We start from the raw sequence: 17476 nt of genomic DNA, 5'->3' as shown, positions 1-17476 counted from the left end.
ACTGGTGTACTGATATTGTCTGCATGCTAATTTCACTCTATATAAGTCTGAAATTTAGGCAACTTGTCACATATTGAGTGATGTATGGTCTGAATTACAGCTCTTTTCCAATTTTTTTTTTAAAGAGAGTTTCCTGATAACAAAGATGACCTGATTTTTACTTTTGATAAATTTAATGTAGAAAAATATAACAAGAGGGCTTTGGAATGCCAGCTCCTCCCAGAAAAAAGACAGTAGTTTGCTACATCTGTGGCAGGGAGTTTGGTTCACAGTCACTGTCTATACATGAGCCACAATGTTTGAAAAAATGGAGGATTGAAAATGAGAAATTACCCAAAGCCCAGAGAAGAAAGACTCCAGTCAGACCTCAGATTTTGCCATCTATTGATGGAGGGGGTACAGACAATGGTAAACAAGATCACTTTTTATATAGTCTCAAGTGCAAGAATAAATGTAGCTCTTAAATTTCTTTATTGCAGAATTTTCAAAGAAAACTCTTTGAACTTCGTTTAGTTGTGACACATATCTCCAACCACAAAAAAAAAAAAATGTTTGCAAATATTTGTCATTTTTTTTTCTGAAGATATCACATTATGAAAAATAGGTACATTTACATATATTTCTAGGATGGTGTATGTGCAGAATATTTTAATCAATGAAGTCATGTAGATTTATTTAAATTTTTGTTCAAAAGTAAATTGAATTTAAAGTCTTGTCTACTTAAAGCATGTGTTTGCATGCATAGAAGCATGAAATAAATCATGTTTATACATGCATAAAATTAAGGAACATTCTTATACATAAAAAAGCAAGAGTTCCACTTGTAATTAATTCGCTTCAAAAATCACACAGTCGTAAAATTCTTATTGACCATTTGTTATGTACTCTGTAAATGGTTTTCTGCACTGGAAATCAGAACAAATTCAATTTTACAAATAGAGAGATTCAATGAAGCAGCTTGGCAGAGTGCCCAGTCTCACTTAGTTCCTTGTGAAAATTGCGGACGGACTTTTGCACCTGACAGACTGCCAATCCATCAGAGAGGGTGCAAACCAGGTATGGAACCGTTTGTTGAGCTTTTGATAAGAATCACAAAGTTAAACGATTGTTGGGGGGTTTAAATTCTGTATATAAATCAAACACTTGAATAGTTTGAAACTCATATCAAATATGTAGTTTTCAATTTGATTATTTGTACATTTATGTCTTCTTTTATGATTGAAATGAATGAATATTGAACAGGTCCTGTTTACTTTATGAAATGGTTGTTAATGACACAGGTAAACCTATGCAACCATCAAAAGCTGGAGGCACCACAGATAAAGGAGACCGACCTAAGACTACAACCATTACAGATCCTAAAATTGTAAAGAATGAAAATATTATAGGAAATAAAACTGTAAGGGTAGAAAATCCACAAGTGGCTAAACCTGGTGTTGAGAGAGACGTGACATTCACTGCACCTAAAAAAGACCCCTCTATGGCAAAGGCACCACCCAACCCAGGTTTTGTGTTGTGCTATATCTGTGGGAGAAAGTATGGAACTAAATCCATCAGTGTACATGAACCACAGTGCTTAGAAAAATGGAGAAAAGAAAATGCTCAGTTGCCAAAAAGTCAACGACGGAAGACTCCAGTGAAGCCAGAGATCATTGGGAGTGGATCCAACAATATTGAGGCCATGAATGAAGCTGCTTGGCAGAGTTCCCAGGCTCAGTTACTGCCATGTGACAGATGTGGGCGGACATTTGCTCCAGATAGATTGGCTGTTCATCAGAGAGCCTGTAAGGCTCCAGGGGGTGGCAAAGGAAAAACCCCTTCTGCCACTTCAACAAGTGGGAATACCCCATCTACTAACTCAGGGGGATCTAGTCCTGTACCTAAGAAGACAAATGCCCCAACCCAACCTCAGTTTGTCTTGTGCTACATCTGTGGAAGAAAGTTTGGATCTAAGTCAATCTCCATCCATGAACCCCAATGTCTTGAAAAATGGAAAGTAGAAAACAGCAGACTCCCAAAGGAGCAAAGGCGCCCTGAACCAAAGAAACCAGAGGTTCTTCAGTCTGGGGGGAAGTATGATGTAGAAGCCATGAATGAGGCTGCTTGGCAGAGCTCCCAGGCACAACTAATACCTTGTGATGGATGTGGTAGGACATTTGCCCCCGACAGACTTTCTGTACACCAAAGAAGTTGTAAGGGAGCAGGGAAAGGTAAGTAATGGTATATAAACTGAGTTTGAATTTTAAAAAACATACACTGTGTATATATACATATTTTCAGGGTGTGTTTTAAAGGAAGATGTGCATACTTAAAATTACTTAAAAGATGGAATTATGATTTTACATTCGAGAAAGAATATTTTGTCAGACTGTCTTTGTTTACACTGTTAATGAAATGAAATGCTTCTAAATGAGAAATAAGGGCCAAATAGTGTAAACATACTTTTCTCCATGGGATCATAATCCTTCCGGATGACAATTTCTGTTGCAGAGCTTTTGCTTTGCCATTGTATGTCTTAAATGCACATTGGATTTCCGCAGAAAATTTGTGACCTTGTACATTGCGTAAATTAATATTATGCAGAAAAAAGTATGTCTACAGTATTCAGATATATTGAAAATAAAGTCATTTAAGGGTTATCCAGTAAAAATAATCAGCATTTGAAGGGGAATGGACAACCAGTTGATACATTTTATGCCCCTGTAATTGAAGATTCTGGGGCTTATAGGTTTTGCTCTGTCTGTCTGTCTGTGTGTATGTTTGTCCACAAAATCTTTAACCTTGCCCATAACTTTTGATTGGTTGGAGGTGTGGCTTTCATATTTCACTATTTCACATGTGATTTCCTTGTGACAAGACCTTTCTTTGAGTACCAACATATTTGATCTCTTGACCTTGACCATGGAGTTTGATCAACTTTTGAAAAATTTTACCAAATTTTAACCTTTATGCCCATAACTTTTGAACAGTTGATTCTAGGGCTTTCATACTTCGAATGTGTTTTCTTTGTGATAAGACTTTCCCTTGGGTACAAATATTTTTAGGTCACCTGAGTCACTCAGGTGACCTATTGCTATCCGTTCTCGTCTGTCGGCGTCCGTCGTGCGTTGTGTGTTAACATTTGAACATTTTTAGCTTCTTCTCTGAAACCGCTTAACCAATTTCAACCAAATTTGGCATATAGCATCTATGGGTGAAGGGGAACAAAAATTGTGAATTTCATGGTCCTTGCCCCCCTGGGGCCTGAGGGGTGGGGCTAAAACCACCAAAAATAATGCAATCTTTAAAAATCTTCTTCTTTACTCCAGGACATCAAGCAGTCAAACTGTTGGCATCATTGTAATAAGCAGTGAGCCCTCTACCAAAATTGTGAAATTCATGGCCCCAGGGTCAGGGGTTCTGGCCCCAGGGTGGGGCTATATAGATCATATAGTGAAAGTGCATTATTTCTTTGAAAATCTTCTTCTCTGCTCCTGGGTATTAAATAAAGTAACTAAGTACATCGTTATGAAAAGCAAGAGTGCCTCTTCCAAAATTGTGAAATTGATGGCCCCAGGGTCAGGGGTTCTGGTGTTAGGGCGGGGCTCTATTGATTATCTAGTGAAAATGCATTAATTCTTTGAAAATCTTCTTCTGTGCTCCTTGGTATTAAATAAAGTAACTAAGTACATAGTTATGATGAGCAAGAGTGCCTCTTCCGAAATTGTGAAATTCATGGCCCCTGGGTCAGGGGTTCTGGCCCCAGGGTGGGGCTATATAGATCATATAGTGAAAGTGCATTATTTCTTTGAAAATCTTCTTCTCTGCTCCTGGGTATTAAATAAAGTAACTAAGTACATCGTTATGAAGAGCAAGAGTGCCTCTTCCAAAATTGTGAAATTGATGGCCCCAGGGTCAGGGGTTCTGGTGTTAGGGCGGGGCTCTATTGATTATATAGTGAAAATGCATTAATTCTTTGAAAATCTTCTTCTCTGCTCCTGGGTATTAAATAAAGTAACTAAGTACATAGTTATGAAGAGCAAGAGTGCCTCTTCCAAAATTGTGAAATTGATGGCCCCAGGGTCAGGGGTTCTGGTGTAAGGGCAGGGCTCTATTGATTATGTAGTAAAAATGCATTAATTCTTTGAAAATCTTCTTCTCTGCTCCTGAGTATTGAATAAAGTAACTAGGTACATAGTTATGATGAGCAAGAGTGCTTCTACAAAAATTGTGAAATTCATGGCCCCAAGGTCAGGGGTTCTAGTGTTAGAGTGGGACTCTATTGAGTGCCTTTTCGAAAATTTTGAATTTCATGGCCCCAGGGTCAGGGGTTCTGGTGTTAGGGCGGGGCTCTATTGATTATATAGTGAAAATGCATTGATTCTTTGAAAATCGTCTTCTCTGCTACTGAAGATTATTTAAACAAACTAAGTGCATGATTATGATAGGCAATGATGCCTCTTCCAAAATTTTCAAATATATGGCCTCAGTTTTTGGGGTTCTTGAGGAAGGAAGGGGAGGGGCTCTATTGATTATATAGTGAAAAAGCATTAATTCTATTAATTAATCATTAATTAATCCTGTCTGCTCCTTAGTGTTGAGCTGATAAATAAATTGCTTAGCTATGATGAAAATGTGAGCTTCGAACAGAATTTTTAAATCTTGTGGTCCTAGGGTCAGGGGTTCTGGCATAACTGGGGGGGGGGGGGGGGGGCTTTTGATAATATAGTGGAAAAGTGTTAATTCTTTGAGATCCATAGGTATGATGATAAGGGTAACTCTTCCAAATTTGTAAATTTCTTGACCCTTGGTCTTGAGTTCTGGTGTTAGGGTAAGGCTTTGTTGAATCTGTAGTGAAAATGCATTGTACCTGTGAAATTCTCCTCTGCTTCTGGGCATATTGGAAGAAAACTGAGTAAAAGTTTAAATGATACAAGTAAGCGTATTTCTACCAGATTTTTGAACATCTGGACCATTTGTCTAAGCATTCTAGTCCTGGGCAGGGCTCTATTAATTTGTATTCTACTGAGAGAAATTATTCCCCTTTTCCATTCACCTTTGATAATTAATCACTGTAAATAATGTATTTGAAAGGTTAATAGAATAAGATAATTATGCAAGAATGTTTATTATATAATTCAAAAAGTATTTTCTTAGTTTTAATAATCAGGTTGACCTGTAAGTAATAGATAAATAAAAATGAGACAAAAATAACTTATCTTATTAAAAGTTCTTCAAAGACCATAAGAGAGGTCAATGCTAGAGCTCTTAATATGGGTTTAAAAATAGTACTGAAGCACTAATAGTTTGTTAATAGTCTGCATGGTGATAGTGTTAAGTGGGGGACAGATTAGAACTTAATTTATGAGTTGAAAATGAATACTAGACTAATTATTTTGTTGATCCTGATCTTCCTACTTCTCTTGCTTTAGGGTAATAAAGCTTCATCTATCAGTGTATTTAACTTGTAAATTGTTGTATTATACTCAGGTGACCGTTAAGGCCCTTGGGGCTCTTGTTAACCTTTTGACCTTAGAGTTTGACCCACTTTTAACCTTTTGACCTTAGAGTTTGACCCACTTTTAAATAGGGGTGAAACGATACACCTCCTTCACGGTTCGATACGTATTGTATAATTTTGTCTCGGTTCGGTTATTTTCGATACGATACATTTTGATAGAAGGAAACAAATTCAAAGTTGTTTTATGCTTTCTTTTTCTAAATCTAGTCACATATTTTACGAATTTTATTTGCAAATTGACTAGAAGAAATTGATTAAAATTATTTGACTGTCAAAAATTATTTACAAGCTATCAGTCATCAAAAATTTATGTTTTCTATACTTATTTATACTGAGTAACGTGTTATACCTTATGCCAAACCCGACTGAATAACGATCCCGACCGAAAAATGAACCGAACCGAAAATTAGAGATTTTGCACCGTGTATCAAACCGAGAAAAAATACCGCGGTGCATCGATACCGCGGTGAACCGTTTCACTCCTACTTTTAAAAAAACTTTAACCTAGGCCATAACCTTTGAATGGTTGGAGCTAGGGCTTTCATATCATACAGGTTTATTTCTTGTGACAAGACCTTTCTTTGGGTGCCAACAATTTCAACCCTTTGATCTTGGGTTTTGTCCTACTTTTGAAAAATTTTAACCTAATCATAACTTTTCAATAAATAGTTTTAGTGCTTTAATATTTCACATGTATATTCCTTGTGACAAGACCTACCCTGGGTATCAACAATTTTTACCTTTTGACCATGACCTTTGCTTTGACCTACTTTAAAAAAAACCTTTAACCTTGGCCATAACTTTAATTTGGAACACTTGGTACAAGGGTGTTCATATTTTACAGATGTATTTCTTGTGACAAGACCTTCTCTTGGGTACCAACAAATTTTACCTTTGAACATGGAGTTTGACCTTCTTTTGAAAAAAAAACCCTTTAACCCTGGCCATAGCTTTTGAATGGATGATGCTAGGGCTTTCATATTTCACGTGTATTTCTTGTGACAAGACTTTCCCTTGGGTACCAACAATTTTAACCATTTAACCTTGACCTTTGAGTTTGACCTTCATTTGAAAAACTTTAACCTTGGCCATAACTTTTGAGTGGTTGGTGCAAGAGCTTTCATATTTCACATGTATATTTCTTTTTGAAAAGACCTTTCTATCGGTACCAACAGTTTTGACCTTTTGCCCTTGGAGTCTGACTTTTATTTGAAAAACTAATCTTTGCCATGAGCTGCCATATGGGGGCATCAGTGTTTCACAAATACATCTTGTTCTATAGCTAGGTGTTCTATTCCATTCTTGAAAAGGGGATAGCTGATTTAATTCATACTATATGCATAGCTGTATGTACACTACTGCTTTTAGCTCTTCTTTAAATATGGCCAGGGACATACAGCACTTGTCATGTATATTTTTTTCCATTCTTGAAAGGGAGGATAACTGATTTAATTCATAGTTATTGCATAGTTTTACAGTTGTTTAATGCCCCACCTTGAATATAGATGGGATGTAGTGCTTGTCTCCCTTCTTCCATCCTTTTGTCTGCCGTCAGTCCAACACACTTTGCATTTAGCTCTGTTTCAAAGAAACAATTCAAGATAATGTTGGTGAAAGGTATTCAATTGTGTCATAATTTTCTAACCATGACCTTCCCTATGACCTTAAGCTACACTTTTCAATTATTTCAATAAAATTACATACAAAGATACCTGGAGTGAGAGCATTTCAACTGTGATTTTTTTTTACCTTGCCCTAGCTTCCTTACACAACTTGAATTTGTAAGACCTTGAGATTTTCAAGAAATTTTTTATCAAACTTCTTACAAAGAAATATACATGTACTGGTAAGAATAAAATAATTTAAATCCACAGTTAGTGAACATTATTATAATTAATTTAGTTGTGTCTTTTATGGTCCATAAATTCTTGAGAGTTGTTTTTAGCTCACCTAAGCCGAAGGCTCAAGTGAGCTTTTCTGATCAAAATTTGTCCGTTGTCTTTCGTCGTTGGCGTTGTTGTTGTTGTTGTCGTTGTCGTCGTAAACTTTTCACATTTTCATCTTCTTCTCTAGACTTACTGGGCCAATTTCAACTAAACTTGACACAGAGTATCCTTGGGGTAAGGGGATTCAAGTTTGTTCAAATGTAGGGCCACGCCCTCTTTCAAGGGGAGATAATAAAGAATTAGTGAAAAATTAATAGCATCTTTTAAAAATCTTCTCAAGAACCACAGGGCCAGGAAAGATGAAAATCATGTGGAAGCATCCTCAGGTAGTGTAGATTCAAGTTTGTTCAAATCATGACCCCCAGGGGTAGGGCGGGGCCACAATGGAGGATCAAAGTTTTACCTAGAAATATATAGGAAAAACCTTTAAAAATCTTCTTCTCAAGAAAAACAAAGCCATGATGAGTTATATTTATATGGAAGCATCCTCAGGTAGTGTAGATTCAAGTTTGTTCAAATCATGTCCCCTGGGGGTAGGGCGGGGCCACAATGGACTATCAAAGTTTTACATTGAAATATATAGGAAAAATCTTTAAAAATCTTCTTCTCAGGAACAGCAAAGCCCTGATTGGTCATACTTATATGGAAGCATCCTCAGGTAGTGTAGATTCAAATTTATTGAAATCATGACCCCCGGGGGTAGGATGGGGCCACTATGGAGGATCAAAATTTTACATAGAAATATCTACTGAAGAAGAACTGCAATAAATAGAAATATATAGGAAAATATCTACTTCTGAAGAACTGCAAAGCCATTATTAGTCATTTTGATATGGAAGGATCCTCAGGTAGTGTAGATTCAAGTTTGTTAAAATGATGACCCCCGGGGATAGGGTCGGGCCACAATGGGGGATCGAAAATTTTACATAGGAACATATAGGAAAATATCTTCTTCTCAAGAACTGAAAATTGTGTTTAGTCATTTTGATATGATAGCATCCTCAGGTAGTATAAATTCAATTTTGTTCAAATAATGACCCCCAGGGGTAGGGTGCGGCCCAATGGGGGGTAGAAAGTTTTACATAAGAACATATAGAAAAAATATTTCTTCTCAAGAACAGAAAAGCTATGTTTAGTCATATTGATATGGAAGCATCCTCAGGTAGTGTAGATTCAAGTTTGTTCAAATCATGACCCCTGGGGTAGGGAGGAGCCACAATGGGGGATCAAATTTTTACAACATAATATATGGGAAATTTTTTTTAAAATCAATCTTTTCAAGTACAACAAAGCCATTTGTTATATTGACATGAAAGCATCATCAGGAAGTCTAAAATTCAAGCTCCCCCACCCCCCCCCCCCCCCCCCCCCCCCCGGTAATCTTTTCAATACTGAACTGATTTGTGCTTTTGCCTAGCCAATGTGCTCAGGTGAGCGATGTGGCCCCTGGGCCTCTTGTTTAAATGTTCCCTTCATGTTTTTGCCACTTCTTAATTATCTCCCCTTGAAACAGGACACAAAACTTGTAACTCATTTCATAAAGAATACTAGGTTGGATGACATAGGCCCTGTGGCTTTGTAAAATAGGTTGAAATGAGAAAAGTTTTAGACAACACACTACCTAGGACAGATGGACAATGAACACACTTAAACCAGGAAAGTTACTTGAGTCTGTGAGCTAAACATCCCCATGTTTTGATTAGTGGATTGTTTCTGATTTTATTCTAATTGTATATCTTTAATCAGACAATTTTGCTCGAATAGTTAGAGGAAATTGGAGAAAGAAATTTAGCATAATTAAAAAAAGATGTATTACTGACTTTATGGATAATTTGTATAGGTGCTGGAGCCACTGGTAAAGCTGGTGGCGAGAAACCAGGTTCTACATCCTTTGGATCACCAGGACCTGCTAGTCCAACAGGAAAGGGGGAACCTAAAGGGGGTCCTAGAACAGTGGTATGTTACATCTGTGGTAGGGAATTTGGAACTAAGTCACTCCCCATTCATGAGCCACAGTGCTTAGAAAAATGGAAGAATGAGAATAATAAGTTACCAAAAGAGAGAAGACGACCTCTTCCCAAGAAGCCAGAAGCTGGACAGACACTCTCAAGGTAATCAGACATTTTATAAAGGTTATAGTTTTCTGTGCATTTTAATGATTTTCAGCTCTTTCAGAGAGAACTAAAAACATTCCTCCATGAAAAAAAAAAATATTTTGTCTGTTGGACAAACAAACATGGAGCAAATAATTTACCTCCTTTTTGACTTTAGAAAAATCTTTTGTTTTATGTTAGACATTCAGAGACCTCTCCAAGATGCATGGTGATGTTTTGGATATTTTATTTGTCTTTTAATGGTATATATTTTTTATTACCAGAAAAGACTTATTTAAAAAAAAATGGACTCCCATAAAAAAAAACAGTAATACCATATAATATAAACCATTATAGAACATTTTATTGTTGAAAGGGGGAAAATACATGTATCTTCTTCAATTTATTTACATAATATGATTCCTCTTTTTCAAGAGATCAGATGAATGAATTGGCATGGGAGAATGCTAAGAGTCAATTGATTCCATGTGAAAATTGTGGGAGAACTTTTGCCCCAGACAGGCTAGATGTCCACCAGAGGGCATGTAAACCCAAGCCGGGTCAAGGTCCTTCTAAATCTGCAGCTACGGAAGCAGCAAAGGTAACTTCCCCTATTCAACGTGATCTCTAGAGGTTAATATATGTGTTTAAATTGTTTGAAATTTGGTTTTATATCTTTATATGACCTTTATACTAATAATAACTAATCTTATGAATATTTAATAATTTGATATGAAGAAAAAATATAGCATGACAGGCTTCCTCACAGGCTTGATAACAGTAAATGCTTTGATTAATACAATGACAATATCTGAAGTGAAAACCTTATGACAACTAAAGACTAAATAATGAGAATTTCAGAAGTAACAGTCTCTGTAATGAGTAATGCTAACATAAAAATATATTAATTCCCCTTCTAAAGAACCATTCTCTAAGCATGGTTGTTTTGAAATGTTTTGTTTTAATGTTTTGCATGATACATGTTAATTAGAATTCTTGTGCACCCAGCTTTTATGAAAACTTTTCACATCATTTCTACCCAGTCTTTCAAAAATTTTCTTTATGATCATCAATGTTACACAGGAAGACACCCCTGAAGCAACTGCAGACAATCCTTTTCCAAACCGACCTGTACCTTGTCATAAGTGTGGCAAAAGATTCCGCCAAGATCGAATAGATCTTCACCAGAGAGTCTGTAATCTCTTACTTAAAGCTGAGAAGACCGATAAAGTTTCCCGAGAATAAAGTCTGAGGCTGTAGGAGGTAAAGTGTGTCTGTGTGCTCATCTGTATATGCTAACAGACACGCTTCACCTTCAATTCTGTCCACTAATAAACCCTTAGCTTCAGCATTCTGAATTATGTTTATTTATTGCTACAAAAATTAGTTAAATGATCTGTACTGGTGTCCACTTTTTCAATTAATATAAAGTTTACTCTCCCTTGTCTGTCCAACACATGTTCAAAGTATTACAGTACCCTACAAGGTATTCATCAACTGGTCGCTTTAATTTTTCACCAAATGGTAGTGAAATTTTGCATTTGTTTCTACAATTGCCCATGTTTCCTTAGTATGTCATAAATTTCTTATTGATGAATACATCCCCAAGTTAAAAAAATTCAAGGCTTACTGTAAATTGAAAAAGGGATGGGAGTGTCAATGATGTACTGATAAAGTGGTACAATTTCTTACAGGAACTGTGAAATACAGTGACTGCTTATACCCATTTGTCTTGTACATTGTCCAATTATCCCTTGTAGATTTGTAGGTGCCATAAACTACAGTCACAATTGATATACCTGATAAATAAAGTATGACACTTAGAAACTGATGAAATGCATTATATCTTAATGCACAAAGGAAGGAAATCATAATGGTTGATTTAGAAAGGTAGCTAGCCCTTAGGTGATAGTGGGGCATATTTAGGTGAAGAGTTTCCTTGAAATTTCAGCCAGCACCAGTTATACGAAGACCCCCAACTATGGTGTGTTATATATGTGGACGAGAGTTTGGTACAAAATCTATCTCAATCCATGAACCTCAATGTTTGGAAAAGTGGAAAATTGAAAACAAGAAACTCCCCAAATCACAACAGAGACCTGAGCCAATTAAACCTACTGTCCGAACAATTGGAGGTTTGTTGTGGAGACAAAAAGATTTTTAAAGTCTTTGATACTGAAAACAGTGATTCTGTTTTAGTACCAATGCTTGTTAATGCAAAAAATGAACTGTGTTAAACACTGAATAATGCACTGATTGTTTTTTTTTTCCTTTCACTAGCATGTTTGTTGCCAAATGTTCACTTATAGTCCTTGGTGTCACAGACCTGTTTACTTTTACCATTGATTTATGAAATATTTGAATGTTTTGCTTAAAAGATAATTCATGCACATATTAGTGCTTTATATACTAGAGTGTACCAAGGAAAGCATATGCACCTGCTTTATAGCATTATTAAAGATATAAATAAATTTAAGAGATTTGCTGCTAATCTAACGATCCTCCAAAAGAGATTTCAGTCTGTCTTTACTGCATTTGTCAGTCTACAACAATCCATTTTGGTGTACTGATCTTGATGTATTTTCAAAGTATTTACATTTTAGTTTGTGTGGTAATTATTTACTATACAGTTTCAAAGAACAGTGTCAGAAGATCATAAACATGATATAAATGATAATTATTAAAACACTCCTCTCAAAATTCAAAAGACATACATGTATTAGTTAATTTAACCATCTGTAGAATTTTTGTAATGTAGATCAAAGGTCAAGGTCAAGTGAACTGTAATGCTGGTAGTTTTCATGTTTTTATGACAGTAAACAGAACACATGCTTTATAGCTGTATGCCGTATATCAGCACTAAGAACAATTTGGAGATGTAGGTCAAAGGTCAAATTCAAGGGTCACAAGGTTGGTAATCATAGCATTTTACTAAGTCATAGTGCCCAGCAATATATGCAAGATATCAAATCCATACCTCTTACAGTCTCAAGATATATAAACAGAGGGATAGACAAACAGATGCTGGGTTAAAGTGATCCCTAAGTGTCACTCTCTCTGCAGGCAACACAAAAATATGCCTTTGTGAGAAAGATCAGGTTATATCCTCATGAAGTTCTGAAATTAAAATCATTACATATATTACATTCCAACTCTTCACATACTAGTATTTTAATCAAACACAGAGATATTGATTATTCCCTTAGTGCCATCTGACTCTTACTCGTCTACCACAGTTTATCTGGTTTGTTACCAGGCGTGGATCCAGGAATTGAAATTAGAGGGGGCGGAATAGTAGGCAGGGGGTCTGGGGGCCGCCTTGAGGCCCCCAGTAGGTCCAGGGATTTTGTGGGGTAAAAATGAAGTCTCTCGAGTTGATATTTTTACATTTTCTCAACGAAACTATGAGTTACGCCAACTTTGACAATTTTAGGGGGGGGGGCGCCAGGTGCGCCCCCCCCCCCCTTAAATCCGCCACTGGTTACCTTAAAACTGAAAAATTACATCTTACATAAATATATTAGATATTGCCAGGCAAAGTGTGACAATCTAATAGACAGCTTTCTTTAAAATTAAATATGTTCTGTGGGAGACAAAAGGAGAATACCATTACAATTTTATAGTAATACATGTACACTGTTCCTGATGCAAAAAATATCTACCCCTGATAGTCATTTGGGTAATGGTTACCAGAGTCATACACATTGCTTTGGAAGTATCATTATATACATTATACTGACATTATGCTTAAATTATAGTAAAAAATCATTTACATTTAATGATCAACTGTCTTCATGCAGGGTAAACAGGTCTGAAATCAAGGTTGATGTGAACTTGCACAACTAACAAAAATTCTTTAGAAAACATCAATTTATTGTAAAAAATAAAATGAAAGGTTTTAATTTACTGTTAAAATGCAAAAGCACAGCAATTTGAGATTATGATAATGCTTCAAATTTGATATGAATTGATCTTGTGAAGTTTATAGAGCAGCAACTGGAAAGGATGTTTTCTTGATCTTTATTTGGTATTACAAATAAAAGAATATAATTTTCCAACTCAAAATATGGAGACTTAGAATTTAGTATAAACTGTAAACTATAATTACAGCCAAGGGAACCTACGATGTAGATGCCCTGAATGATGCTGCCTATGAGAGTGCTAAAGCCCAACTCCTGAAGTGTGAGAACTGTGGGCGAACGTTTGCACCAGACCGACTTCCTGTCCACCAGAGGAGCTGTAAACCCAAACCTCCAAAGGAGGGATAAACATGATGGACAACTGCAACAAAGTTATTAATGGGGAATTGTGATAGCTAATAGAAGTCTTGACTTTCCAGTTTAGTTACCTCTGTTATATGTATGCCCAATAGCTGTAAACTTTCCCTAATTATGATAGATTAAATATATCAGTTACTGTAATCTGAATGCAGATTAATTATTACATTTTGATGGACAAAAAACAATTTTCATACAATGTAAAGAATTTGTTTATCATAGAGTGTATGTTTAATGGTGAACAACTCTTAATGAACTCCTGCAAACCCTGCTGTAGATTGTTTTTGACTGATCCCTTAAATGAGGATTTGGATTCAGTTGGAAAAGTTGCCTATCTTGCACAATACAATATATTTTTGTAAATTCAAGACCACCACTAATTGCTCAGTACATTCCTTGATCTTGTCAATATTTTGTTTTTACATTAATAATGATATTGTATTTGCAATATATGTATGAGGGTTGTCCCAGAAAAAAGGCAGTCTGTATAAATAGGCCTATTTCATAATCTAACAGACTAAAATCATTCATTTTAAGTTCATCTGAATCAAAGGTTCAAAGTGAGTTTTCTAAGAGAAAATGTTATTTGTTGACATATTTTGATATATTTCTTTTTAGCATTAAAAAATTGTTCACTACGATGTATGCTAAATTAACTTTATTCTATTAGGGAAAAATATTAAAAATATTTGGTTTTTCTGGGACAATCAACCCTCATATGTTTATATTCAGATGTCTGTGATAGTAGAGCTAAGGTAATTACAAGTATTTCTACAAATAAATATGTTTACCTTAATTATATGTAGTGATAAGATGCGTTACCGATACATATGCACTCAATATTGAGTTTATGAATGTCACTGTGAAGCATTCCCTCTAATTTGTTGTTTTTGCATTTACATGTATTATATAATATAATAACAGTTGCTCACAATTGCGCGTGTTATTACAGTTAAAATGTAATTGTAATGTTTTATGTTTAATTTATTAAGAAAATGATGTTTAACGTACAGGGTTCCTTTTTTATGAAGAAGAATATATAATTTCAGACTTGAAATATTGTAATGTTTTACGTGACATATTGATAAATTAGTAGCATTGTTGAATAATTCCTTTCACTAAAGAAATAGAATATGAAAATTGTCTTCATGATTAACAGATCAGCGCATAAATTTAGTCAAATTAATATCAATTGAATGTTTTACATAACTTACATTTTGAAGAATGTTCTATCATCAGTCTGTTTTGAAGTTAATACTGGTATTTTATCTGCTTGCCCTGTATTTTTATGACATACTTGTATGCGTACATGAGAATTTTTTTTTTTAGAATTCTATTTTTGTCACCTACCGTCCACTTTTTACACAAGGAGCTTAGATTTGCTCAATACAGTGACCACTGATATAAGGTGTGAAGATCCTGCCATTTTGTTGCAGTGTTGACAATGTTGTTTATCTAGTCTAAATATAAAAGTGCTAAAATACTTAAAGTAAACCTTTTATGATCTTTTGTTCTGATGCATAGTTCAAATTTGTTCTAAATCAATTTAAAATATTTTTTAACATGCCTTTAGTCATGTAAGAAAAAAAATGATGCCTTCTTATTTTTTCATCTATGTGGATGTATTATTCCAAGTATTTTCTTTTCGAGGTTCTTTTTGAATTCTAATGTTAGTTATACATATAATACCGTTTAAATTAACTGTAAGATTTTGGCATTACCTTTTATCATAGTCAATATTAAGCATCTTTATCAATAAGTAAAGAGATTGTATATGAGGAATTTGTGTATGAATTATAATTTATTTATTTATTTTTTAAATACTGTTTCCAATTTTATCTTATCCATGCAATTGTTTTAGATAGTTGTCTCTATCCTAATGGTTTGTAATTCTTCTTCTTTCATGTCTCTACAGAATACCTTTAATTTGTTTTCTTATGAAATTTTTTATAAAATAAAAACAAAGTTTTTTATGAAATTATTTTTATTCATCAATTTTTCTGTTTTTTCGTCTTTGGATACTGACCTATTCGTAAAGTCTCATACTATAAACTTTTTCGTTGAAATTACATAATTACTTCAAAGTCTGGAATCAGGCAAATATTCTTGTCAAACTTTGATGATGAATCAAAATAGCTGCAGAACTGTAGCGTTATGGTTTTATATTTTAGTCTTTGACCATAATGGCCAAAGACTAAAATATAAAACCATAACGCTACATAATGGCCAAAGACTAAAATATAAAACCATAACGCTACAGTTCTGCAGCTAGAAGCAAAAGTACTCGATTGCAATTTAAATCCTCATAAAGCTAAGTTGTTGATTACTGATAAGGGAATAAAAAAGGACAATTTAATCAAGAGATTTGTGGAAGGACAATTCAAACACTCCAATTTCGCAGAGTATACTCGGGCGCTGAATTTTTTCCAGGGGGTGGGGGTGGGGGAGGTTCCACCCCAGACAAAAATTTTCCAACTCAGAAATTTCTTTACAAGCCAAAAAAAAAAAACCAAACCAAACAAAACAAACAAACAAACAAACAAAACTTAAGTCCTTTCCGAAACGTTTCAAACCCAGAACATTTCTTGACAACCAAAATGATATTAATAATATTAATAATAATAATAATAATAATAAAAACCGGAAATCCCAAACGTGAAAAAACAGTATTTTGTTGTTGTTACACAATAAATCACAATAAATAAAAACAGATTGCAAAAAATTAAACTTTGGCCCTAACTGTAAGTTCTCATGTAAAACACAGCCCTGTTTTTAATTTCGATGAACCCTGTTGCTGTGATTGCTTAATAGAAATTTCTGTGAAATTCTTTAAGAACGCTACTCCTTCAAAAGATTTGTTTTGTATACAGTAAAACTTGGAACATAGGTACACCATGCTTTATATCGGGTTTTAATTTGAACAATTTTTTAGTGTAACTGTACATTTACTTAGAATATAATCTTTCAGAATGCCTTTCCTGTCAAAGTTTTGATCTGGTTTTATTAAAGGTTGTCATACAAGCAATTTACATCAAGGGTCATATCAATGATTCTGTTTTTCAATGTTGCCTTACCTACTGAAATGTAAAAGGTGAGGATAACGAACTGTGATCAATCTTATAAAGCCAGTGAAGAATACGAATTGTAAACAGGTAAAAACGGACCCCTGGAAGCACCAGAGGTAGGATCAGGTCCCAAGGAGGAGTAAGCATCCCTTGTCGACCGGTCGCACCAGCCATGAGAAGGCAGTTGGTATGATGTCTGTATGACGTTCCTTTGGAGATGTTTGGTTTAAAATAAAACAATTCAAAAATCTTGTTTTTATTGCTTGAAAATTACTTCGGCTAGATTAAGGGACGTAAAAATGTCCTCTGTAGTTAGACGTGGCATTTAATAGACACCACACGAATATTGCAAGATTGTACCGTAAAATTGTGGCAACCGGAAGTGTGATGGACCGGGTACGGATGCCAAAGCACTAAGTGACTATTACAATGTTAGACATTTTTTTTGATATAGGGACAAACGCCGAATATGGTGTAATTTTCCCCCCGAATTTTTAATTAGTACAAACATAAAGAGCACTAACACAAAGAAAAAATAGAAAGTTTTTCCTCCAAAACATCTGAGCACGATTTTTCTTATTTTCTCTGAAATGGT

At 35.0% G+C, this 17476-nt stretch overlaps 1 protein-coding gene across 2 annotated transcripts; it reads left to right on the top strand.

Annotated features, from left to right (window-relative positions):
* The first annotated feature begins 193 nt into the window (after window positions 1-193).
* Window positions 194-15525, top strand: LOC133182067 (zinc finger protein 474-like). Of its 2 annotated transcripts, XM_061316780.1 has the most exons (7): window positions 194-408; window positions 940-1056; window positions 1281-2210; window positions 9287-9557; window positions 9975-10140; window positions 11491-11674; window positions 13650-15525. In XM_061316780.1, the coding sequence occupies exons 1-7, from the start codon at window positions 207-209 to the stop codon at window positions 13805-13807; spliced, it is 2028 nt and encodes a 675-aa protein (XP_061172764.1). In that variant the 5' UTR covers window positions 194-206; the 3' UTR covers window positions 13808-15525. The 2 variants fall into 2 exon arrangements, with proteins under 2 accessions (XP_061172764.1, XP_061172765.1); XM_061316781.1 differs by lacking the exon at window positions 11491-11674 and having other exon boundaries at window positions 13650-13807.
* The last annotated feature ends 1951 nt before the right edge of the window (window positions 15526-17476 follow it).

The sequence above is a fragment of the Saccostrea echinata genome, unplaced genomic scaffold (genome assembly GCF_033153115.1).
Source record: "Saccostrea echinata isolate AGI-Se365-2 ecotype Australia unplaced genomic scaffold, CSIRO_AGI_Sech_v1 ptg000009l, whole genome shotgun sequence".
Taxonomy (NCBI): Eukaryota; Metazoa; Mollusca; class Bivalvia; order Ostreida; family Ostreidae; genus Saccostrea; species Saccostrea echinata.
Note: the sequence above shows the minus strand (reverse complement) of the source record. Positions and strands in the feature narration are given on the sequence as shown.